This window comes from Oryzias latipes, chromosome 22 (assembly GCF_002234675.1).
Source record: "Oryzias latipes chromosome 22, ASM223467v1".
NCBI lineage: Eukaryota > Metazoa > Chordata > Actinopteri > Beloniformes > Adrianichthyidae > Oryzias > Oryzias latipes.
In genome coordinates this window covers 20970872-20997964 of record NC_019880.2, presented here as the reverse complement: position 1 = coordinate 20997964, position 27093 = coordinate 20970872, and the positions used below count along the sequence as shown (strand labels likewise).

General features: G+C 42.0%; 1 protein-coding gene across 5 annotated transcripts in view; it reads left to right on the top strand.

Annotated features, from left to right (window-relative positions):
- LOC101163046 (protein jagged-2) overlaps positions 1-27093 on the top strand; it is a 68995-nt gene that overhangs the window by 576 nt on the left and 41326 nt on the right. For all 5 annotated transcript variants that reach the window (XM_011490665.3, XM_020713457.2, XM_023951724.1 and 2 more), the window contains exons 2-3: positions 146-469; positions 23364-23421. In XM_011490665.3, the coding sequence (XP_011488967.1) occupies positions 146-469; positions 23364-23421 (382 nt within the window). The remainder of the gene's footprint in view (positions 1-145; positions 470-23363; positions 23422-27093) is intronic.

Here is a 27093-nt window from a genome sequence, read left to right as displayed (position 1 = left end):
AGAAAGCGCACTTTCCCCTGGACATTTAGTTTAGACTTCAGATTCTAACGGTTCGATGCCATCTTTTGCTGTTTCCCGTTACTGTGTGCATGCCATGTGTTCATGAGCAGCTGTGAGCCCCCGTCTCTCCCCCTCTACCCCTCAGGTGTCTCAGTGCACGGGGTACTTTGAGCTCCAGCTGCTGTCGCTGGACAACCCCCGGGGGCAGCTCCTGAGCGGGGACTGCTGCGACTCCACGCGCAGCGCGGCCGGCGGCTTCTGCGGCGAGGACGAGTGCGACACCTACTTCCGAGTGTGCTTAAAGGAATACCAAACCGAGGTCACGACCACGGGAGCGTGCACGTACGGCTCCGAGATCACGAAGGTTTTTGGTGGGAATATTTTTCGCTTCAAGAGTGACCAGAAATCAGGACAGAACCGGAACCATGACGCAGGGAAAATCGTCATTCCCTTTCAGTTCGCGTGGCCGGTAAGTCGATATTGGCTTTATTGTCCAGCATAAAGTCCAAAGTGATGCTTTGATGTCTTTTGTGAGGATCCTGCATGTCCAAACTACATAATGACGCGTTTCTAAGCGGAGCTCTGGCTTTTCTTTGCGTAATTCTGTTCTAAGGTGTAAAGACGGTCCCTCCGTTATGTTTGATTTTAAAAAGCAATTATATGTTAGTTGGATGATAGTATGATGTTTTGCAGAAGGTTTCCTTGTTCTGTCTTGGAGAAACACGGCGCGTTTCAGGTGAAGCCAAAGTCCTGAGTGCGCATGACTTTTACGCACAGCAGAAGAGCAGCGTGTCTGGGTTTGATGAGTTACCACACAGTCAGCTGTCTGTGTGGCTTCATGAAAAGTGAAGGGGTGTTGTGTGGGTGGATGGGAATGCTCTTCACGCGGTGCTGATTTAAAAGTGGCATGTAACAACATCCAGGCTTAATCCAAAAAGAACAACGAGCCAACCAAAACTTGCTCCCGCTTGTTCCTCTGAGGACCAACCTGGGAATACTGGATTGCTGCTGGCAGTCAAAGCTCTGTGAAACTCATGCAACAGCAATAAATCTTCAACTGGGCAGTTTCATGATAGGGAGGGGTTTTTGGGGAGGACGTCATCAGTTCAGTTCTCACATTTGCTGAGCCAGCTGTTACAATGGTCGTGTAAGCTCTCACCCTGCGTCCCTCAAACCAGTTTATCTTTCTCTTTGGATTTTAAGACCTTCCACAACAGTTTAGTTTTTTTTAAACTAGTTTATGCTTAATGTTTTTCAAATTTCAAAACATTTTTTTAAATTCTAGAACTGACAAACTGAACTTTAAGCAGGCAATGTTTGCATTTAATAATCCAAAATGAAGCGTCATTCCTGCAAACATCTTTATTGGAGGCAAACGCAATAAATAAGACCATGAAACCTGAGAAATGTGTACGTTATTACATGTAATGTAATTTTAATGTCACGGCAGCTGTATAATCATGAAAGCACTTAAACCTTGTCCAGGTGTTCATGTCAGAACATACATATCAGTTGCTCCGTGTGCTCACCAGCTACATGACCTCTCCATTCATCACTCCCCATGGTCAGCTGTCAGCAGAGGGTAGATGGAAGTCATAAGTTGGGGCCCCGCAGGCAGATATGGTTACCACTAAGTCGTGTGTGACACGCCGGTGGATATCAGTGTCAGCAAACACTCAAATATGTGAAGATCCCCGGTCAGACTGGGCTCGAGACGCCTTTACCTCCCATCCTCTCAGGTTAATGCTCGCTCTGTTATGGGGTGATTGTGTGCCGAGTGTGTGTGGGGTCAGTATTTACCACTGTCTGCCTGGGAGGGGGTGTGAATGTTGGGGTAGGTGTGGGTGAGGAGCGTGTTAGCAGCTTTCTTCTCATGATGCTGTCAACACCGAAGCAGGCATTTAAGACCCATTTTTCCCTTTATTAGGTAGACATTTTACAAACTGCTCCGCTGGCCTGACCTGCTGTTGGCTGCTTTCACAGCATCCGTGAAGAAAGATGCTAGGAAAACAGCAGTTTTAGAAACCACTGCTTCATTCTGAGCGGTTTATTTTTATGGTGTTTTATTGGAGATGTCATCACTCAGATGAACTCAGAGATCTTGATTTGGTCAAGCAGCCAAATGTCCAGATCAGAGTTTTTTTGTCCCTGATCCGATTCCGAGTCATTTGATTTTAAAACGATATTGAGTCTCCATCTGATACTTTTGTAAAACACATTTTAAAATAGGAAATAAAGTGATCCAGATTGGTCCCTATTTTGTATTTTATTCACTTTATTTTATTATTTAACATTCAAACAGAACACAATTGTGACAATTAAGCAAAAATAGTGCAACTAATAACTAAATAAAATTGTAAACTAGAAACTAGTAAAAATAGGTGATATTTAGTCACGTGAGAACGTTTGTGAACTGCTGTAGCATTAGTTCCTTTGTGTCTTTTTGAATAATAATGATGTTTACTTGAAAAATTTTCTCCCTAAGTCTTTGTTGCAGCAGGACAGTAAAGTAATAATTAGTCATGGGAGAAAGTTTGAGGACTGTAGCTTTTGCCTCTTTACGAATCAGATGTGATCATATCTTCATTAAAAGTGAAAAACAAGGATGTTACAGTGAGTTTCCATGACTAGATCATTGTAACAGTTTATTAGGTTTGGTTGTTTCTGAGAGATTATGCATTCTTTACTTCTCCTGGAGCTTTCATTCTCCGCCGCCTCTCTGCCGGCAGCCGGAGAGCGCCGTATTCATTACAGAGAAACAAGAACCTGACCTTTGTTTAAAGTTAAGACAAAAAGCAAGAGAGTTTAAAACATTTATTAAAGAGTTTCTGTCTGTGAATATCTTGCTAACCTTCCCATTTTTATTAGCCTCCTGCTGCGCTTTACAGCCCTAATATGTCAAGTTCATGATATGCAGACTTCGACCGGGACATTTATTGGAAACAACAAACTTGAAATACACAACATTGATCAAAATATATATAGATATTTATTTAAAAAAAATCCAAGCTTGATTGGGAAACGGCATCTGATTTTGATGGAGTCTGAAAGCGTGTGATCCGATCGGGAGATCCCTACCAAAAGCGAGATGAAAATCTTTCCAACAGGCTCATAGTTTTACCAAAAAGATTGACTATCCCTCAGAATGTCAGGCATCAGCACCCAAACCTTTGGCTCTGTGATAGTTTATGTTGGAAATGTATCAAAAAGTGGGTTTACTCCGGTTTGGTGATGAATGACTCCATCAGCTGTAGGAACGTTTGTCCGTCAGGCGCAGAGCCGTCGTTTTCTCATGATCCTTACATTTCATGACTCACATTTGCAGATTTCTTTCTGTATACAGTCATCGATAGTTTTTTGTATAGACTGTCATTTGGAAGATAATCTTTTATTTTTAAAATAAAGTCAACATATTTTAACATTTTTTTTTGTCATTAATATGTGATATTTAGCAAGATCCTTCACAAAACTGTGGAGGAACTTTTAAAGAATGGAGGCTCAATCTCCAGCTGCTCCGTGTGATAAACCGTCATCTGCAGATCAATCAAATTCCTGCTGTCCCCTTGTTTTTTTTTTGGACTAAAGCAGAGCACGGACAGAATAAAACTACCACATGGGGTTTCCTTACCATTGCTGTTGGAGAAATACCCTCATCTTTCCCTAAGTTCTGCCTAAATACTTGATTTTATTCATCTGGAAATAACATTTTAGAGGGACAACAGTGCCTGCATATATCTCTGTTGTACTGGTAATTATGTTTGTGAAATTTAAAAAAAAACAACAAAATGAATAATACAAGAATAATAAATTAAAATATAAATAAAAAAGATAAGTAATAAAAGAACCTTTAGTCCAGATGTCGTCCAGCATCCAGATCCTGTTTGTCCATTGTTTTTAGAACAATGACCGTGAGTTTACCAAGATTTTAGCCTTTTTTATGAAACCTACAGCAGAGCCTCAAAAAAGTTTTTTTTTCAGCAGAAGGGGAGCTGATGTTGTGATTCACTTTTCCTGCTCCATATCAGTTTGGAGTCCATCCCTCTGCACCGAGAAAGACTATTCCTAAGCCGAAATCCGATCCAACAGGGACTGCAGATGAAAAATAGCCCTTTGTCTAACTCTGGCATATTGACAGAAATGTTTATTAATATGCGCTGTCCCCCCTATTCAAATAAATGATTCTCAACAGAATCATGGATGGAATGATCGGTTGGATCGTGCAATGCTCAGTGGCATTTCATGAAGGACCACAACTGTAGTTCTTTAAGCCACAGTTGGTATTTGACACAGGAAGTCATCAACATTTGATCAAGTATTGCTGAAAACTGCAAGGGGAGAGATGTGGAAAAAATAGTCTCTTCAAATCCAGACGTCACTCCAATCGATGACGTCATCAACAGTCGCCGGTCATCTAGGTTAGCGCTTAGCTGCCAGCGCTTGGATAATACATAATAACATCGGTTTTACAACTTTAAAAAGTCACGCTACGACATAAATGCATTAGTGACACTTAAATGTAAACGTCTGGAATTCAGAGCAAAAACCCATGAAGAAATAGTTTCTCTTCCACGGCACTGTGGGACACGGTGCAGGGATACCCAGCACTAGGTCGCTACGCCTCCTCCTTCAAAAACACTTTCGGACACAGCTACAACACCAGACGCCCCTAAATTAGAGCAACAGGGAGGAGGCGGAGGGGTAAGGGATGAATCTGGATTTGGTCTATGTCTCTTTAGAAGTTCTGCCTGGAGAAAGTGGAGAAAGTCTTCTCCCTCCAAAAACGGCACTTGGTTGGACTGTCTGTAAAAATGCTAGGATCACAGTGTTTGATAGAAAGGCCCAACCTTACGTTCGCACAACAAAGCACAACATTTTAGCGTAAAGACATCAAGCACAGTGAAATGGAAGGGAGATGCAGATGGAAGATGAAGCTCTTTTTTGTACTTTATTCATCACCAAAGGTTAATTTCTTCTGTGTATTTGACCCATCCACCAGTAGAAAGGGAGCAGTTAGACACTACAAGGTCACTTACTCAGCCTTTATGGGGGACCCTGTCCAACCAGCCAATAGAACTATAACCACTCTCTCTGGTCATAACCGCTTCTTCATAAAAATCTACCTCAAAAAGGGTGTAAAGTTTTGGTCCAGATTCCAGCTCAGACGAGGAAAACAAAGACGTTTATGGATCTATATGTCTGACAGTGTCTGACAGAATATAGCGGAGCAGGAAGTTTGTGGCCCAACCAGATTTTATTCTGTCACAAATACGATCTTTTTCAAAAGACATTTTTTTCATCTGCTCCTTCACAACGATTTGTATGAATAAATAGTCAGAAATGCAACTTTGAGCTTAATTCTTTGCATATGTCATCCATCATTAGAAAGAAGTCAAAAGAATTTTAAAAACACCATTTTCATAAAAAAGGGTAGTAAATTTCCTTCATGTTATCAAACAGTTAACTTTATGTAGCAAAAATCCAAAATGTCACAACTAAGGAAGAAGCTGCCCAACCTTAAAGATTTGGGGTGTAACCCTTGTGCTATCCTAGGCACTATAACATTGGCAGTGGGGTCATCTAGACCCACTAGACAGTGCACTAAACCTTTTTTCTTTAACGATTTGTGATCTTCACTGGTGTCCATGGATTACAGGAAATCCTCTTCACCTTTATCCATCTTTGTCATGGTAGGAATAACACGTCCACGTAAGGATCGGGTCATCTGGACCCCATAAGATAGGACAAGGGATACTCAGCTTTTTATGGAGCCATGTTTTAGTTAAAGAAAAGCTTAGAGACAGCTTTTATTTTTAAAGATTGGTATCTGTTAGGGAGGCAGCGATTCACTTCCCCATCATTCTCTTGGGTTGTTCCATCTATTGTTTATTTTTTACAATAAAAACTCAGAAATACCATATTTTAAAGTGTCTATATCCTGCTTGTCTTAAGCCTTTCAGAGTAAACTGTATCCAAATGTATGATCATATATGACCTTTGGCACACTAAAAAACATTTTTTTATGAAATAAGAGTTTTTGTCGCAGCTCATTTTCCTACCAGGAAGTAAAACGACTCGATCTTGCAGGCTCCGCCTATTGCTCATTGTGGGTGGGGCCCATTGCATGACATCATCCTAGAGCCGTATTGTGCATATAAACATAATAATAACACCTCTAGCTCTACGGAGAAAGTGGGTGTATTGGCAGCCAGACTCTTCCTGGAAGGGGCAGTTCCTCACTTTGTGTTGTCACAATGCGAGGACCCACTCGTTTTGGTGAGTTGGGAGGGGCTGGTGCTCAGAGAGCAGGTTTATAGAGGAATACTCAGAGATGAATGGATCAAAATACCACTTTGGGTTGTTTTTGTGAGGAATGAACATTACAACACACTTAAAACTCAAATTGTTGTTTTGTATGATATAGGTCCTTTAAAATTTGGTAATAAGCAATTAAATTCTTCTTACATCTACTTGACACTTTCAACATTAACATACAGGTATGCTGTCAGAATGCAACCATTCACTTTCCCCATCATGTCACAAACGGTTGGGGTTTGAACTGAGAGACGTGGCGTACCTGTAAGTGCGTGTCATTAAACGCTGTTTCCTTCCCATGAAAAACATACAGTAGTTCATTACCATGAAAGGCATTCCTATATTATCTAGATAACAAGCATCGAAACAGAAGCAACTCACAGAAGTCTAGATGGATGAATTCTTGCCATGAGGCATAAGATGTCTTATTTTGTGGTTTTACCTCTGGTGTTAATACCAGAAAATGAATGCAGTTGCTAAAATAAAGAAACCAGGTTTGAGATCAAAGTCATGGTTAAACCAGGACGTTAATTTCTGCAGCATGCTGGGTCACCTGGAAGTTCAGTAGGGCAGAAGCCAAACTGAAGAGTGAGTGGCTCAAGCTGCAACACTTTGTAGTTTCCTGCCAACAAATGCAGACAACCCTTTGATACCAAAGTACTTTAGCTAATAACATGATTTAGATTTGACTTTTCCGCAGTAAGTGCAGCGTCACAAGCACACCAATAACATCTGTGCAACATCTATACAGTACGTGAACTCATTGGTCCGCTGTTGCAAAACAAGATGGAGGACACCATCTCTCCCGCAGCTGCACAACAGGGGTTGCATGTGCCCGAAGAACCTCGGGCCGGCGGCTGAGTGGCACGAGTATGTTCATGCACCGCCTTCTGTGGAGCGGCAAGTAAAAACAGCACTGCTGAAGTTTACAGTTCATTTTTGGATTTGAACGCTTCACCTTGATCCAAAACCTCATTTCAGTCCATCTGAACAATGGATTTCTGTCCACCTCATACCCCAGTCATGTGTTTACACAACCCTAACAGATGTCCACACTGCTCCTTAATGTCCAACAAGAGGGGTTTCAGTTCTCCTTCTGGCTCAGAGCCATCAGCTGTTCCGGACACTTCGTGTGACTTCCTCAGTTCAAAAGTTACTGAGCTGGAAAACTAACATCCATAATAACAGCAGACTTCAGTCATCGCCCTCTCTCTGTTTGTTTGCTACCCTGATAGAGAAGACAAAAGACTAAAGCTGTCACTAAAGCTTAGAGACCTTTGCATAAACCTTCTGACACTTTGATGCCCAGGACTAGGATGCTTTCTGTGAGACACACAAGTATTATAATTGACTTTTGTTTTAAGAGCAGCGTCTCCATTCCACCAATAAACAGTGAGAAGATAGTTTAAGATCTTTTCCACCCAGACAGTTCCAACCCTCCCTGGAGCTACATCACACTTGTCACACCTCCACAGCCTGATCTAGCGCCTCATTGATGGATGTTTTAACAGCTAAATCCCCTTCTCCCCTCACACCTGCCCCCCGCTCTCACCAGCGTGTTGTCAAAAGTCAGGTGAAGTGTCAGATTCTGTCAGCCCCAGAGCCTTGAAGCCATCAGTTTAGTCAAATTCTTTAGTGCCGTTTACACTTGAGCCTGACCACATGAAGGTCGCATGCGGCTCCAGAAACTCCAGAGAATGTATTCGGATGCCTCCACTATTGGTTATTGACACAACAGTCATTAAAACTAATGTAGCTGTGATATTAGGAAGCTGGTCAGTAGAACATGCGGCCCTCAGGATACAATACTCGGTTTCCCTTCACTTTGTAAATTGCAGACCTTTGGTACCAATGTTCTTTGCTTTTGGAGTATCATCTTGAGCATTTCAAAGATAATTTTAAGGGACAGAAAATATGTTTGTGAACTTTTGGAAATGTTGAAATGAACTGATCCACCTTCTTGTTTGGAGAAGAGACAAAGACTACAGATTTATGTACGATAACTCAACTTTATACCATAGAAATTCCCAAGCGACACTGTTTTCAGAAATCTCAATTTGGATTATTAAAAAAGTTTACATATGTGTTTGCAGAAAGATGTTTCAGATTTCCAGGACAAGAGCGATGCTAACCTAAAACATCAAACACTTGTACACTTCTCTCTGTTCAGACAGATTTTTCATAATTTTCTGTCTTGACTGCCAGTATTTTACAAAGGTCGAACTGAGCGCCCACCGTCCTGACCACACCAGGTATGGATGGGGTTGTCTTGGCATTGATTCTTGGAGGGCTTTCCACCAGAACTCTCGTTTGGACCAAGCAGAGAAACCCTGGTTAACCTTAAGGGTCTCTGATCATTGCTAATAAACTCTGGTGCAGTTTAAGTCAGTACATATGCATATCAATTATCCAAAGGATCTATCTGTAAATGTCCATTTTGTTAGAGCTGGGTTGATAAAATCAATAAATCGATCTGAATCAATCCAAGCTTCATAAATCAATAATCGATCCATAAAAGTAAGGATCAATCTTTTATGGCTTTCCTTTTCCAGTGAAAAGGAAAGCCATAAAAGCACTAAGGGTGAAGTCCGCTAGCTTGATGCTAACATATAATGGAATTTCCCATAGGACGGCTAATGCTAATGCTCAGTCAACCTAAACCTAATTGCTGACTAAATGACCAGCTTTTATAGAGTATATAGATATTAATATACTCATTTTCCAAACTCTATTAAGGAAACATTTTTTTTAAAGTAAGCATTTGTGATCTGAAGCACCGTTTTTTCATATAACACTGTATGGTGATAACAATCTCATCGGTTTATTATTTCACTGATAGGTTTTACAGAATGTAAACTGTATCAGATTAATATGAACATCTTCAAAACTTATATATATTATTACTGTATTTCTATACAGATATGTCTAGATGTGTAAACATTGCAAATTCAAAATCGAATCTAACTGATCGAATGAATCTAAAAATAAATTGTGAATGGAATCGATTCTGGACGTTATTGGTGATATCCAGCCCTTAGTGGAACCTGCCTGTAGAGGTGGGACACAGCTGGGCTCACTGCACCTGGTTGCCATTATACCAATTCATATTCCCTATGAGTGTCATATTTTTTCATCACATTGGGTTATACAGAAGAGCCACATTTTTTCCTGTTTTCACCCCATCATAATGGTAACCTAAGTAGCCTACAAAAACCACACGGGGCTCACACACTCATGCTGGTTGGATGAAAGCAGGAGGCACTAAAACGTTAGAAAAGGTCTTGTCAGTGAAGTTACAGTGAGGATTGCTCAGAAAAGCATGATCGGTCAAGGACTTGCAGTACCGGCTGTCTTTTCTCTCCATCTTTGTCAGAATTTATCTTGGACACGATACAGTACATGTACGAAAAGAGCCTCTTTTTGAATAGTAGGATTTTTCCAGACAGCTTGATCCATTTCAGTCTTTTTTCTGCTTTGTGTGAGACCAAACCAAAGCAATTCAAGGTGTAAAATTATCTGCATCCCCACCTAAACCAAGTTTGTGATGAAAGATACATAGCAAGGATTGTTCAGATCAGTCCTCTAGGTTGATGTTGTCACACTTGTCATTGACAATGCTGGTCAGCGCATAATTATTCTTGAGAAATAAAAAAACTTTCATGCCAGTAAACATTTCTTACTAAACTGGTCTTCAAACTGCTGCAATCTGGCTGTCATGTTCTCTGCTGCAAGCATTCGCTCCTGGGGGATTGGGTAAAGGTTCAAGGGTTTTGTCTGCTTAGTTAGGACTAAAATGTACGACATTTGCATTTGTTACACAAGCAACTCCTAACAGAGAAACCTCTGTAACACTTTCCACACTTTTGTAAAGCTCTCCTGGGTCCATAATTTCCTCCACATATCACACAACATAGATAAAATCAAATCAAATCAAATCAAATCAAATCAAATCAAATCAAATCAAATCAAATCAAATCAAATCAAATCAAATCAAATCAAACTTCATTTATAAAGCACTTTTCATATAAAAGTATAACACAAACATTAAAACAAAACAACATAAATAATATAAAAACAAGCTTGAAAATTAAAATAAACAAGCACAAAAATAAAAAAATGTAAAAATAGGGCCCCCCCTCCCCGTACCTACACACAACCCTCCACTTCTTTCACACCTCCCACCCCCCTAACTGATGGGGAAAGACAATGAGAAATAGGCTGAGCACAAAAACAAGATGTTGGAAACGCTAATAATTGGAATCTCCCTCTCTGTGAACAGCTGCATAACCAGCCAAATGCAGCATCACAGGCGGGGACCGCTCCACCACAGATAAGCAGTAATGCAGGTTCCCATCCAAAGTCGCAGTGGCTGAACAGCAGCCGACACAGAAGCGGAGGACCCAACTGAGGAAGCACCAGAAATTAAAATAAGAATGAAAAAGTAAACATATTGATAAAAGCAATAAACAATAAAACATTGAAATAAGGTTAATTAAAATAACACATGAAAAATCTAGTTTAAGTTAATATAAAGATAAAATGGATAAATAAATAAATACATTGATAAATAAAAATAAATAAATAGTGGTAGTAAAAAATAAGCTGAAAGCCAGGTTAAACAGATAGGTCTTTAGCCTTTTCTTAAAAACTTCAATGCTCTCTGCGGCTCTCAGGTCCTCTGGCAGACTGTTCCATAAACGGGGGCCATAGTGTTGAAATGATCCTTCTCTGTAGGTTTTGGTTTGGTTTTAGTGCCAAAGGATCTCAGGGTCCGCGAGGGTTCATACCTTACTAAAAGATTGGATAAATAAGAAAGTGCAAGACCGTTAAGACATTTAAAAACGGTTAAAAGTATCTTAAAATCAATCCTGAAGCATATGGGGAGCCAATGCAGGGATTTTAAAATTGGTGCGATGTGAGCCTGCCTCCTGGTCTTGGTGAGAACTCGTGCAGCAGAATTTTTGAGAAGCTGAAGGTTCCTAATATGGGTTTTTGGAAGAGCAGCAAGCAGGGCGTTACAATAATCAATTTTACTCATGATGAAAGCATGCATTAGAATCACCAGATTAGCAAGAGAGAGTTGTGGGCGGATCCTAGACAGATTTCTAAGATGATAAAAAACAGTTTTAACCACCTGTTTTATATGTGGGAAAAAAGTTAGCTTAGAGTCGAAAATAACGCCCTGGTTTCTGACTTAATGAAAGGTATTTTAACTTCAGAAACTCTTTCTCTCTCTCTTACATAACTAAAATTTCTGTTTTTTCCTGGTTGAGCTGCAGAAATGATTTGCCATCCATAATTGTCCTCAGCGCTACATGGAAGCATTGACTGTATATATGCCTCCATGTGCAGTCAATAATTAGAGAGATTGTTCTCACTTACTAATGCATGGAAGACACTAATCATGCTGGGAGATCAGATTTTTTATGTTGGAGAGCTCTACAAAAGCTCTTCAAAATCATTCAGAGAGGTGAGCTTCACTGACTACTGCAGGAGCGGCATCTGAACGACGGCGCCTTCAGCGATACTTGAGTCTCTCTGCGACCCTGTTTGATGACTTCCTGTCCCGCATTAGTCAGGGAAGGTAATGTAAGAGTAAAACTAGAGGATCCTTTTATTACTGTCTTAGAAAAATATCATAGAGTTCAGGTGAAGAACGACCAGATTCTCCTCCATGCTGGTTTTGGACTCCGTCCACTGATCACTAACACATCACTGCAAAAGCGGAGTCCCTTACTGGGTGACGCAACATGACTTCTTTGCCAAAATTCAGATTTTTGTATTCTCGCCCAAATCGCTCTCCCAAAATGCACTGCACCCAGTTTGTGCTGGATGTGGGTTTTATAACGGGCTTTTAGCACATGGTGTTCACGCTGGACTGGACGAGCACATTTGGAAGAGGCTTGATGTGATGTTGAAGGGATGTAAATGTGCTGAGTCTTTGTCCAGACTTTTTCTTTCACAGCTCTGTTCTGATTAATGAAAGACTTCTAGCCAGGCACAAACCACAGTTATTAATTTCTCCATCATGATGAATTTTCAAACAGTTGAACTTGTTTACACTACCATGCAGGCACCAAGTCCTTGATAGGTCAAAGTTCAACGGGTTTACCTGCAAAATACATGGAGTGTGCGTGGAGCTGCAACGCAATCAAAAACCTGGGTAGCGGCGCGTGAACACAAGAGTTCTGCACACTACTAGAGCTGCCCCGTGTGTGCCGCTGGGTCACTATAAATCCCATAATGCACTGCCATGATCTTAAAAGACTAGGAAAGCCTGTGAGCGGGAGTCCTTGCCTCTCTGATGAAGATGAATAAATAGTCACACAGAAGTGGTCCCTCAAATTTTGGCTGGTCCGGGTCTTGGAGAAAAAAATGTGGTGTTGTAGAAAGGAATTCAGAAAAGCTCTAGAAAGAGTTTCAGAAAAAAATGCATATGTTCCATATGTTCCATATGTGCCATATGTTTATTGCTGTTTTTTTAAAAGCTATAAACCGTCTCAAAAGCTTTGTCAGTTCAACCACGTGCATGACAACAAAGTGTTGAACTGAGCTTTAATACAGACTTCATTTCTGCATCTTTGCTTGCGGCTACAGACACTTCATCTGTCTGTCATCGTTTCTTTATCTGCTGTGTGGGAAAAGTTTTCATTAGAAATTTCAATAGAAATCTCCAGACACAATTTTAAAAGACCTGATTTTTAAGAACCATTTTCACATGGTTCAAGGCCAGTGCCTAGTTCCTAACAAACACGGACGTATTTGTTGTTTTAATTTCACCCGCTGTGTATTAGAGGATGACACCTCTGCCCTACTTGAAAGCCTTAAGTATAAAGTGAGATGCAGTGCTTTTGTTGGATGCGACGTCACTTATATTTCATCTGGCCTGCACATAAAAGGACCCGCCTGCACACAGCATGTTTTTGGAGGGTCTGTCCTCAGGTGGACCAGTTTTGGAGGAGTTGTTCAGCGTTTTCCCACGGCATGAATATCACCATCCCCAAGGCGCTGTGGAAATGAGGCTTCCTAAACGCCTTTGTCACCACACCTTTCAGCAGGAACAATACGTTTCTACCTCGGCTTTTGTGCTTACAGTTATCAGGATCATCTGGGATGCGGGGACATTTCTGAGAAATGGAAGTGGAGAAGAACTAAGAAGGAAGAGGTTTGATTTAAATTTAAGGGCATTCCATGAACGCGCAGCTTTGAAGTAAATGAGACTGAATTTCTTTTTATTTGGGGGCTGGCTGTCAGGCAGAGCTAAATCCTGTAATGATCAAAAATGGAACAGAATACATTTTGGAGACAAATTTGCAAAAGATTGGTTTATAAAGTTTATATAGTTTATATAGTTACTCCTTTCCACATATCACCTCTTTTGTTCATACTTTTCAGTAATATTGCTTGAAAATTTTCACAATTGGGCACCATTCAATTTTATTTGGCTAATTTATCAAGTAATTTGGGGTTTTAGCTTCTCTTTTAGGGTTTCTAGTTCTTTTCATGCTTTTGCAAACCTAACTAACAATGTTTCTCAGGTAAGATCTTTTCAGTCCTTCACCTGCTTTAGCATTTAGCAAACTGCTGTAGTATTTTAAGCTATCAGCGTCTTCAGTGAGCGCACTTATCTTAGTTGTGAACAAAGTTTGTCTTGTATCTGTCGTGTTGCACTTCCTGCCTATCGCAGATGGAAGAGGCAAACATGAAGACCAACACTTAACTAGAAAATCAACAGAACTTCCCAACGGTCCCTTCGCCTGCCCCTTGGCCCCTTTAGGTGTTCTGGGTAGTGTAGTTTGATTACAAATATATGACTGCATTGACTGGTAAATGGGCCTTATAGTTGCTTTTTGGAGAGTTTCTATGGGGAAATTTAAGGCTGTTATGCCCTTGTGTTGTCTTTTTTCAGCTTGCTGGTTCCCCTTCTTCTTCCAAGGTTTTTCTTTTCCTCTGAAACGAAACCCCATTTTTTATTGGCCCTGATGTTTTTTGTTATCTAGATTATTTACAGGCTTTCTTGCTTTACGGACAATAAACGCGGAGAAGCCTAAAAGGTCAGTACATGCCATAAACGTTGCTGCAGGAGAGTTACTGCAGATGTCTCTATGTTGATTTATTGCTTAAAAGCTTAAAGCATGTTATGCGCTGATGTAACACATGTAACAACAGTGTACAAAATGTTGTTAGGTTATGGACAACAAATAGAGCTTGAGGCCTCAGGTGAACCTCCTAGAGCAGCTGGGAATAGGCCTCACCAGGAGTAACAGCAGTCAGTTGAAGGGATACTGGACGGAGGTGAATACGGTTAGGCTGTGGCGTCTGGACACCATGTGACACCATCACCTGGAAGTCATGAGTACGAGCAACTTCCTTTAACCTTATTAATACTTCACGGTACGCTTACCACATGCACAACAACCGCACGTTTCCTTTTCATACGTCCCTTGAGGTGGCTGTACGAGCCTCAAGAGAACTGCAAGACACACCGGACAACCCGAAAAACCCGGTCAACCCCTTTACAGGTGCATGTGACTGATGCTGTGAAAATCGCAAGGTTCAACAAACATGCTTCTAAAAAGGGAATAGTTCAATCCGTAATCTAAAACCACAGTGAAGGGCAGAAACTCGGTCAAGGAAAGAACAGGAAGACTTGAAAACAGGCAGGTAAACAGGTCAGAGAGGACCAGGCTCGACTCTGATAACTTACTGAGACGATCTGAAGGACATGATTTAAGTGGAGGGTGTGCTTAAACTGCATGTCCCAGGTGTGGCTGATGACAGCGATGACCCCAAACAAAACCAGCAGATGAGGAGGAGCAGTGAGTAAACCACTGAACATGACAAACTGTTGGAAAATTTTAAATAAATGTGAGTTTATACTAGGCCTGCACAATATACCGCAAATTTATCGTTATCGCAATATCAAGCTGTGCAATATGTATATCGCAAAAGACAGCAAATTTGCAATAAATGGTTACCTTAGATGTGGCCAAACAATCTTATGGCAGCTTGAAGTGTTTAATGGATTGAAAGAATCCCTTTCTGCATTTGACCAATCAGATGGACCCCTTCACGTTGTTAACTAATCGGATGGCGCCCTATTATGTTGTATGTTCGCCTCCTATGTCAACAAGGGTCATTTGTAGTATAATTTTTAAGCTGTTGTAATATAATGGGAATAATATTTTTGGTTGTTTTGCTAATTGTTTATATACCGCAAATTATATCGTTATCGCAATATTAATCACTGATATCGCATATCGCGAGTTTTCTTCATATCGTGCAGCCCTAGTTTATACTTATATTTACTCTTAATAATAACAATTGAAGCTGTCAGAAGTAAGAACTCTGTCTCCTCCTCTGGTCACCGGCGGGAGTAGTCTCCAGAATAATGAAAGCATGTCATCTTCCAGCGTGCACTTCCTGGATGCAGCACACCTGACTCTCATTCACCCAAACAACCACAGTCTATTTCAGCACTGCACTGAGCCTCACTCAGTGCAAAGTATTGTCTGTGCCACTCTGCCTTCATCACCGAGCGTTACATCAGGCTCCTGACCCTGTATCTGACTCTGTTTGCCTGCCGTACTAATGGGTAGATGAGGCCTTGTGAAGCGTTTCGGCGCATTGCCCAAACTGTATTGATACTGTGTCGATTCTGTGTTACTCAATACTGCGTCCTGGTGGACCAGAAACATCATTAAAGGCAACCAAGGAAACTCCACTGATATATAAACTATTGTAAACACAATATTTGTCATTGTAGTTTCTCATTCCCTTGTCTGGCTCTATGGCCCAGCATTGGGGAAGTTCTTTAAAGTTTGACAGTTCTGCAGAACAAATGCCACATTTGACGTCCCAAACATAAAATGATTCTTTTCAAATAAGAGTCCGTTTGAAATGGAATTGTATTCTGTAGATCAAGCAGAAACTGAGAGGAACAAAAATCACTATTAATAGTATGAGATAATTCCACAAATCTCATTAAAACACCACATTCAACACCTTTAGGAAAGTTGGTGTCCAAACTAACTTTTTTCACTAGGAGCACTGTGGACCCCAACTGAAAGTTTTAGGGGCGCATACCGTAAATCAACATGCTAACCAAATCTACTCATTTCCACTGTATTATGAATAAATACTTTAATAATAGATGCAGAAATTACAATGTGCAGTTTCTAATTCAGTGTCACATTTTAATCTGCACTTTTGAAGATGCAACAACAAGGTAAACTTACAAACGCATCGCTGTCATGACAGTACAAATACTAAACAAAACGGATGGAAATGTATGTTGGTGACACCAAATAAGTGCAGCCAAGATGCGCAATAAGCGTGTTTGAGATCACCCAGGTGGACTCAACGCTGCACAGATCACCTGGTGTGTGACGTATATTTTTGTTTTTGCTCCAACATCACCCGTCAATCAAAACAAAAATATCACGAGAAAGGGGCGGGAGCAAGGCCCCAACCTGAGCGAACGCAGCTGGAAATTTAGTACTGCACTGACTGAAAGCTGCGCTGATAACTGCAAAACAATGCATTATGGGACATGTGTCCTGATGGGTTTTTGTAGTTCAGTGATCAATCAAAATAATTTTAAATACCAATTGAAAAAAGGCTACATACATTACAAAACATTCAAATAAGTATAAATATATAATAACCCAGATCATACTGAGGGAGAGAGGGATATTAAAACTAAATTGAATGGTAAGGACAACTCCAATTTCCTGGCTGTTGTCCTTCATTCGCCTTCAACCCCCCGCCTGGTCTCCCACACGATCCAGGCGCGGCGCTGGTTCATCTCAAACACGTCTATCGTTGCATTTTCCCCAACGTGTTTTCAGTGTGTCTCAGACTAAATCTTGTCACTCGCACATATTTAAAGTTCAAGCCCCGTTAGCTGTCACGCATGTAGGTGTGGGATATTTATTCTCCTCAGCTGACCCGACTCCCGCGGGAGCGGTGAGCTGCCCTAACAGCGGTGCATAAACCGTTTGTGGTCGGGGGTGACACGCCGCCGCTCGCTTAACCAAAACCTAAACCTTCCTCCGGTTCTGTGCGACCCAGAGAAAAGTTCAGCACGGACTGCATGTATTTAGAAAATTACGAGCGAATAGATACGTTCTAAAGAAAAGTAAGGAACTCCTTAATGTGGTCCGGGGAGGGAGGGGGCTGTCAGGTTTCCTGCTTTCAAACCCTGTCATTGTCACGCCCCCCAAGAGTCATATACCCCACTGTGATTGGCTGGTCAGCTCTGCGCACGACAATGAAAAAGTGTCTTTCATACAAACTGGCGGGCCGCATTAAAATTGAACTTTCATATTAAGGCGGGGGCTGCAAAATATCATCTTGGGGGCCGCAAGTTTGAGACCCCTGCTGTAGACTCTGGCCCTGGTCCACTAGCCTCAGGTCGGAAGAACGAATCAATAGTTCACTTAGTTCACTTGCTCAGACGCACATATCAGGTTGTGATGATATTTGTCTCCTTTTCCTTCCCGCAGATGTTTACGCGCGCGCGAACATCTCTAGGCCCCTCCCCCTCCACGCATTTAGCCACTTACAGTGACTTTCCCTATTCTTCTCACACGCATTGGCTGCCTCAGACAGGTATCATGCGAGTGTGTGCTAGCGTTTCATGAATATGTGCGTGAGTGTGTGTGTCTGCCTGTGTGCGTGTGGGCTCACGTCTCATTGATTATTTCATTGATCATTGACGTGCCCCTTCTACGTTGAATGTATTAAAAATACGAAGGGTGGGGGAGGCAAATTTACTGGTAGCACATGTGCGACTGGATGTAAAATTTAGTCGCACACTCTCAAATTTTGGTCGCAAAATACGACCATTTGGTCGCAGTCTGGAGCCCTGGGAAAGACTTAATAGAAAAAAAACACGTCAAACACAGGCGGCGAGGAAAATGGGGGCGCACAATCGCGAGAAACAGCTGGAAGCTAAACGCTACTCTGTTAAACTCATCGGCTGGACTGATTTAGCTCCCAAGTGACAGAAACGTAACCAAGAAGATCCGGTACTTTTTCAAATTAAAATATTTATCAAAATTTAAGATAGCTTAGACTCATAATAATAATAAGTAAAACCACCCAAATGGGCATAAAACTACAGAATCTGGAAACTGCTGGTAGATGCGCTTCCGTGCTTGGCTCCTCTGTGACACACCGACACAGTGGCTTTTCCTGGAGCGATGCGTGTACCGACCGGAGTTTCACTTTGTAAGCTCGACACGTGAGCCGAGGCGTTGGTGTTGCCGGACCCATCCCTAGCCTGCTGCCTGCCCCGACCCGCGCCAGGATCCTGACGACCCGGTCTCTCCTCTGATGATGTCATACCTGTTATTGACCCCTGCCTGCCTGATACCTGATTTAGGTTTGTGGACTTTTAGCTGAGCCAATAAACCTGCTGCATTTGGATCTAGCCGTCTGCCTGTTCTTGTGACAGAAGCATTTGTTTATCTTTGTCATTTCTGTCACAATACAAAAATGCATCTTCAGATTCCCAGTCTTTAGTTTGTTTTATTGGATTTGTTCTTGATTCTGTGAATCAACAAGGATCCTTGCTTCAGTCAGTAAACTGGACATTCACGTCTTACTGCTTATTACCTACATGCATTATGTTAAAGACCTACTCCAAATGAAAAATGTCTTTTTGGTGTTTTTAACGTGTTCTTGTAGCATTTTTTTCATGATGGAGGACATATCAAGTTTAAAACTGTATCTCTGAGTATATCTTTATTGTGAATCAAGATCAGACGAAAAATGTTGCTTAAAAAAGCTTGTAGTTGTTACATTGGTGCTACAGTCGTGGGACAAAGTCTCCTTGCTCTAGCTCCGCCCCTTTCTGATCATCCACCTGCACACCAACAGATCCATGAACGTCTTTGTTTTCCTGGTCTGAGCTGGAATCTGGATCAGAACTGGACAGAAGTTTTTTAGATTTTACCTGAAAACAGTTTGACAATAGAACAAAAGATGATCTCAGGGGGACTTTAAGCTGCTGTTGTCATGTAAATAATACTAAGATCATCAATATAAACTGATCATAAATTGTTATTACATCATCCACAGCTACTTCTCTGTAGCACAATAAATAAAACGGCTTGGGTGAAAGTTGAAGCTCGTCTCATCTCTGAATGTAGGTGGTGACGTCTTTCTGACAGGTTTGATTAAGCTCCGAGGATAAAATGAATCCTTTCTTTAAGTTTGATCTCTGTCTTCTTTCAGAACAAATAAAGAAAACTGGACTGGTGTTAGAAAAAACAGACTGAATAACCTAATTTTATCACTTCTGTCAGTCAGATGACTTACATTTAAACCTGTTTCAGCCATGGATACATGTGTTCCACCAGTTTACAGACGTCAGATTCACTCCGTACTCCTCTCACCTCCACATAAATAGCTTTTTACTTGTGACAGAGATAATTGAGGTCGTTTCTCAATTCAAAGCTCAGTAAAGACCTGATTAGCTTTGATTAGATTAGCTGGCTGAGAAAGGTCTCCATTGGAGCGACTGGCACGGCAAGGCCTCCTCAGAAGGGGGCTGGGTGGAGGGGTGGTGGGCTCGTCTCGTTAAATGAACCATCACGGCTTCTCTCTAGTGGGAGCAACATGCATTATTCATGCCAACAGACTAACAGGTGTAACAAGACAGGTGTTGAAGCTGTTTTTTCTGTCTCTGATCACAACCCTGGAAAAGTTGTTAATTAGGTCTTTGTTCCCCTCGTGAATTTGAACAGTACAGAGACAAAGATTTATTCTGACGATCTAGTAGAAATGTTCAAAAACAAACGGTCACTTTCATCTTTTAACAAATGCAATTAGCTTTTCATGAAACTCCGACTAAAGAAATGCTCAACTGTTGCACTTTTGATTGACCCAAATGCTCTCACCTCATACCCAATGTGCATGTCAAGCAACCTGCTCCTACACCTGGCTGTGGTTCCTGTCTCCGGCTCGACTCGCGCCTTTGACTGTCCCCACAACCATGGCTGGATGAAGCTCGTCTGCTGGACTTTTATATATGTAGTTGTAGATTTAGATAAGTTAATTCTTCTCTAAGATTTCTGGTAAATCGCCTGTCCGTCCTGGGGGAGGATCCCTCCTTCATGTGGGCACCCCTGAAGTTTCTTCGTTTTTTCCGGAATCCGGTTTTTTTGGGAGTTTTTCCTTACCGCGAAGGGGGGTCTAAGGGCAGGGATGCCAGTATAGCTTAGTCAGTTTGTTAGTTCATTTTAGTATTTTCCTATTGAAGTCTTTGTATTCGTGATCCTTTTAAGTTCATGTTTTACTTCGAAGCCCATCGAGACGACTGTTGTTGTGATTTTGGGCTATACAAATAAAATTGAATTGAATTGAATTGAATTGAAAAGTGCTATTTGAAATAATTTTCCCTGATCTGAGCATGGAGTCATCATTCATTCATGACTCTTGCAAACACAGAGCTGCAGAATCCTTCAATGCTCATTTGGCCTTGTGCTGTTTTTAATCCACTGTAATGTCTTTTCCGTCTAAAACAAAAGCAGAAGTAAAACTGCTTCATGTATTCGTGATGACAAGCTGGAGCCGCCCGTTTGCCCTAGACTCACCTGCGACCGTCCCTCCCATGCCACGTTGGAGGTGGAGGTGGAGGGGAGGAGGTCAGTGACCTCCTGTAAGGCTGTTGTATCCCACCGCTCACCGTGTGACGGCTTGGAATGATAGCAGCCGCCTTGGCCTGGAACTCGACAGAAACTGTGGAGAAAAGGACGGATGTGAGAAACACCAACAACAGCATCTCGTTTTTGGAACGTTCCCTCTGATGCTATTCCTCTGTCTCGTCTGTGAGGAGCACAGAAACTGTTGTAATTGTTCTGGGGAGTCCCTGATTTATGAGCACATGGGGGGGGGTCACCTGCTAACTTAAGTTTAAGCACAAGTGCATTCCTCTAATTCCAAGCCGTTTATAGTCTTCTCTTACATCATTTTGCTGACTATTGTTTCCGTGCTTTGGTCCGTCGACTGCCTCTTCGGCTCCACTGTTTAATGATGAAGAAAGCGTGTGAAGGTGACCTGAATCTTCAGAAGGAGACGTCTCTTGGAGACGGCTCATTAGTGAGCGTGATGAGGAGAATGTGCGGCTCCAGCAGTGCAGGGACAATTGTGTTCCTGCTCGGCGCAAAGCAGCAATTTATTCATTAAAGGGACGGAGGAGACGAGCGGATTTGTCCTCAGTTAATGAAAACTCAAACCCCTCTGACTCTTGTAAATTGGTTTGGAGGTGTCAAGTGTCTTTAAGCAAACACCCCCTCTCCCCCGCACGCTAACACATGTGCACAGACCCACATTTGACTCCTGAAGTTGTCGTGATGCAGATGTCAAGGCCGTGAGTTTGGAGCTGCTGTCCTTCACAGACGTGGAGCTCGGCACCGATATGCAGCAAACAGCAGCAGCTGCCTGTTTCTCAGAGCTGCTCTCACTGACATTTCAAGTGATCCCAGGCAGACGGATGAGGACATGGAGACTTTGTTTCTTTACTTTAAGGGTCATAGTAGCTCGCTGCCTCATAAATCCGCTGCTTCCTGCTGTCAGAGAGCGGTCTTAAATCTGAGGCGTATCTTTAACAGCCGTTTCTGGATTAGATTATTGACATCACTCACTTTCTGCCTCCAAGGGAGTCCCCTTAAACCCAGTTTAGAATGATCTCAACATGACGGGCAAACTCTAAACTTGTAGAGTGATCTGCAAAATTAACCTCCAAATAGGTAGGAGTAAAGCTGGTGTAAGAGCTCAGCAATGGCACTGATGACAGGGCTGGACAGGCTGTGTTTTTACATTGTTCACACCGGAACCGGACTCTACCATTGGAATAATGTGACAAACCAGGCCAGACATCCGTTTGTCTCCAGTCATCCTCATTGCAGTCAACCGTCTCGGGCTCTGGGTCGTGGGAACTCACAGCTGCCGTCTTGACCTTATGCGCTCACAGACGGTCAGATTGTGGTCGGTTTGCTGTCGCCAAAAAAGAAAAAAAAAAAAGCTGCTTCTGAATCAATTTATAACTGTGGTTACTATGGGATGTTGGTCTCCTCTTTAGGGTTAAATGAACAGAATTCTGTCTCTACGACAAACTGCTTTTAATACTAACAGAATAAAGCTTGACGTGTTTCCTAAGTTATTAATTGTATTCAATGTTTTAACATTTTATTGCTTTATTATATTTGCAATGAATAATTTGACTACTTTCAAATAAACATGATATCATGATATGAGATCTTTGGTTGTTTTTATGGTTTTATTCTTTTTTATTGTTTTTTTGAGTGCGCCTGTGTGGTTGCAAGTAGCCGGCTAGGTTTAATAAAGCTTTGCTTATATTCTATTCTATTCTATTTTATTCTATATATTAAACATAGAGATCATGTTTGGTTGTCTACCAGTGCTATACTTTCCAAGTGTTCATACTGATTCTCCTCTTTACTGTGCACCTGTGGCAGGGATTGACTGAAAACTTTTTTTTTCCGAAGAAAAATACTTTTCTCGGCCAAAAACGGTGACTCTGTGAAGGTGATGAAACCTCAGCTGTAGAGATGCTGGCCTGTACCAAGAGGAAATACTAAGATGAGTGAAACTGCAGCTTCTGGTTGAGTCATGATAGATTCTGTCATATTTGGCATCAAATGAATTGAAAAACGGAGCAGAAACCACCTGCTGGGTAAAACAATGGTGCAGGTTTTCAGGTGAATGTTTTGCTCTTTGACAGTTGACTGGCTGCACCTGTTAACCAGCCTTAGGCTCATGGTAGCTAATCAGTAACAGAGTGTGGGAACCAGACCAATTTTCCCACCATGATTCACCGCCTGAGCGGAGCTGGGGTGTTTTAAGGAAATGCTTCTATGTGTTTATGAGGGGATGGCGGCTCACTGTCACTATGACGACATTGTGTTCATATCTCTGCATGTACATGAAGCTGATCTTGTTTACGTACGTTTCTGTGTGGATGATGCCACGTTTCTGAAGTGCTGAGTGATAACCCCCCCCCCCCTTTTCTTTTTTCACAGCGAGCGTACACGGTGATAGTGGAGGCGTGGGACTGGGACAACAGCACTCACAGCAGTGGTAAGGTTTCCCCGCTCAATGGTGTGACTGCCACTGCAGAAAGCCACAGGCTGAGAAAGTTTAACTCAGAAAACCTTTTCTACACAGAAGCATTGGATCTTAAATGCATAGACTAAATTCATGATTAGTCTATGGCCAAAAATTTTTTAGGAGAGCACCAATGCTGTCCTACAGACACACATATTAGATCCAACCATTAGCTTCAAATGACATCAGGATAAACGATAAAGCTTTAAAACCACATGGAAATATTTCACATTTCATATCCATCCAAAACTAAAATTTCTAGAAAAAAAGGAGAAATACTGTGGGTGTGTGGTGTACATTTAAGTATAAATACATGCTTTCCCAACTCAATCATTTATTTATCCTCTAAACCCGCTTAGTCCTGTGTAGGGTCATGGGAGGCTGGAGCCTATCCCTACTGGGGTGCACTGCTCAGTTTGTCAGTCCGTCACAAAGCCACAGAGAGACGGATGACATTAAGATTCACGCCTCAGCATATTTTTAGACCGGGGGAGGATGCCCGGGTTCCCAGAAAATATGCACGAGGAGAACATCCAAACTCCACGCAGAGGTCCCAGCAGTAAGGTGAAGGTGCTAACCACTCCACCACTGTTTGGGGAGCAAAATCCAGAAAACAAAGGTGGAGACCAGCAGAGTGGTTTAGAAAAGAACTGAAGACACAAAGAATCCTATGCGGAGGATCAGCGGTTATGTCTGCAGAAAGACTCTTTGTATACGTCTCATAAACTTAATTTAGGATTTACAACATTTTTGTTAATATTTCTTGTTTGTGTCAGTAAACTGTTGTTCATACATAATGTTCAATATGATTTGATTTTTGTATACTTTCCAAGGACATTGTATGTTTACTCAATCCCCAATCAACCGCTAAAAACGGCGGCGTGATTTTACTCTGGATTACACTCCCATGCAGCTGCTGGTTGGCGGAAACCTATTCCTGGAAAGCGCTCTGCGCTGTTCTTGACCTAAACTTTAGGCCACTGAAGGTTGCTGACCTCTGTGAACTGCGTTAAGCCTTAAGGCTGATTTCCGCTGGTCTGTCGGCGGTGTGTCTCCGTTGTGTTGGCACAAAAATGAGAATATTCATTTATCAATCTGAATGTTTTCATCGCCTCCGTCACGTCTGCCTTCCACGTCCGTGCCTCTGCACCACAGCGCAAGCTTTACGCAGGAGTTCCACGTCCCGTCGGTTGACGCGTCAATTTCAGCTCAAAAAGTCGGGGAACCGGAAACAAGTCCAGGTTTCAAAATAAAAACTTCCACTGTATACTTTCAAAATAGAAATTCACAAGACTTCATTTAATAATCACGGTGACATATCACGCAGTAACGCTAACACTGCGGATAACGCCACCACGGCAGAGGTTTAATTGTGGAGGTTCAAAAGCAAAACATCATTTATGACTCAAAGGTGTTTTACAAGGACTCGGTTAGAAAGGAGAGGGCATGGGGTTTGGTTGTTTTAGGGAATGGGAACATGGGAATAACAGGACAAACCCCTCCTCTGTGATCCAGGGGGGGTAGGAACAAAGATGCAACAAAGTTTATGTAAATTAACTGACAGTGGTGAGATGGACTCAACACAATGGAGACGCACCGCTGGCAGCCAATGTCTATTGGGGATGAGTCTCATGCACCTGTGGGAGTGGCTTGTACGGGTGCTTTGGGTTTCTGGGTAGTCTGGGTCCGTGGAGGGTTGTAGAGAAGAGCAGCTGCATCTTAAGAGGAGGACAGGTGTGTCCTGCGGTTTCCCTGAGGCTGTCATGAAAAGTAAATGTGTGACAATCGTAAATAGTTGTTGGGATATTACACTGCACTCGAGTGAGAGGCACACTAGCTCCTTACAGACCACATGCTTTATGCACGGGGTGTGCACGTGGCGCCTAAGTGCCTGTGGGTACCTGCCCACACACACTACCCTCTGATTGTCTAATTTTCTTATTTCTAACAGCCAGGTTGCGTGCAATGAGCGAATAAAGAGCACGCACCTTTCCCTTTGAACAGCACCAACAAGCTCTCTGCATAGTGCAGGGGGAAGGAAAAAAGGAAAAAAATCCATACGACACGCCTGTGTCTCACCTACTTCACCCTACTTCACCCTTACTTACCCCTATGTGTTCAGTACAAAATGATGGCTGTGGCATGCCTGTTAGAATAAATGGGCATAAACCGAGTGGTCAACGATCTTAAATGTCCAGAGTTGCTGCTGTTTTCAACAGCTTTGGCTTTTTTTTTAAATGAAAACTCGACAGCGGAAAACTTGGTTGTGCAGAAATGTCCTGCTTGGACTTGTTGATGAGAGGGATCCCATCGCAGTACTTTACTGGAATTCACTGCACTCCTGAGAGCGGCCTGTTCTTTTCTGGGGGCAGTCTGCATGTGTGGGTGCATGATTCACCTGTGGCAATGAATGTGACTGAAACACCTGAATGAAATGATTGGAACGGCTGAACGGATTCTCATGGCGATATGGGGCACGTCAGGCTGCAGTGGGAAGTGACTGAAGGCCTAAAGTAACCTGATTACTTCATGATGTCATTTACACCGCTCAGAAAAGTAAAAATACATGCAGAGCTAGTGGATAATAAACGTAAAATGTATAGTAGCCATAGATTTTGCTCTAAATGTTCTTAAGATAGAAACCTGCTTTAAAACTGACCATTTTAGCTGAAGGAGTGAACAGTGGTTCACCTACAGACCCGTTAGCTCGGTCCTAACATGTCTGCAGCTTGCACCTGAGTTTTTTAATCACAGAGCTCAATCTAGTTTATACTTGCTATCTGGACTAAAGCTGTTTTTTTCCCAGCATGTCTAGAATTAAAATGTCCTATTGAGGAAATGAAGGAATAAAACACTCAAGTTTTTCCAGAAAGCTTAGTGTCTTGTGGGACATCAGCCATGGACACGCTCACACGAACCACTGAACATGTCTTTTTTCATTCAGATAGTTAGACTAGCATCAAACGATGTGTTGTTATTGTGTGGCCACAAAGTCATCTTTTCCCATCTTTTCAGACTTCATCAACAGCACTGGGTATATTGTGTTACAGGGACAGGCAGCTCTTCACATTTATAATAATAAGAAGAATGGATTAGATTTATCTGCTTTTCCAGACACTCAAAGTTCTTCCAATGTGTCCATCATTCATTCGTACGTGGTGATGGTAACTACTGATGTAGCCACAGCTGCCCTGGGGCAGACTGACGGGGGCGTGGCTGCCAGTTTGCGCCTATAGAAAAACAGTGTTTGCTCTTGGAGGAGGTGAGTTTTGAGGCGTATAGAGATGGACATATTTAGCAAAACTGCAATGGAAAGACTTTTTACAAATTAAACGAGTCACGACGCCGACGTCTCCTTTGATGGATGATGATGAGCGCTAGTGCTGTGGCAGAAATGTGAATAGATCTGCTTTAGATCCATTGTTCACATCCGTCACCCCATCCCGTGGGTTGGTTATTCCCATAATTAGGATTTGGTGGAAACAGTGTGATTGCAAAATCGTGTTTGTTTTTTTTGTTGACATTTCTAGAATTTCAGTAAAGCTTTGCGCATATGTGTGATGAAAATGCAGCTACTGTCTCATCATTTTTGAAGCATTTGTATTTCATCTCAGGTTAGCATCTCCGAGTTTCTACTAAACAGGT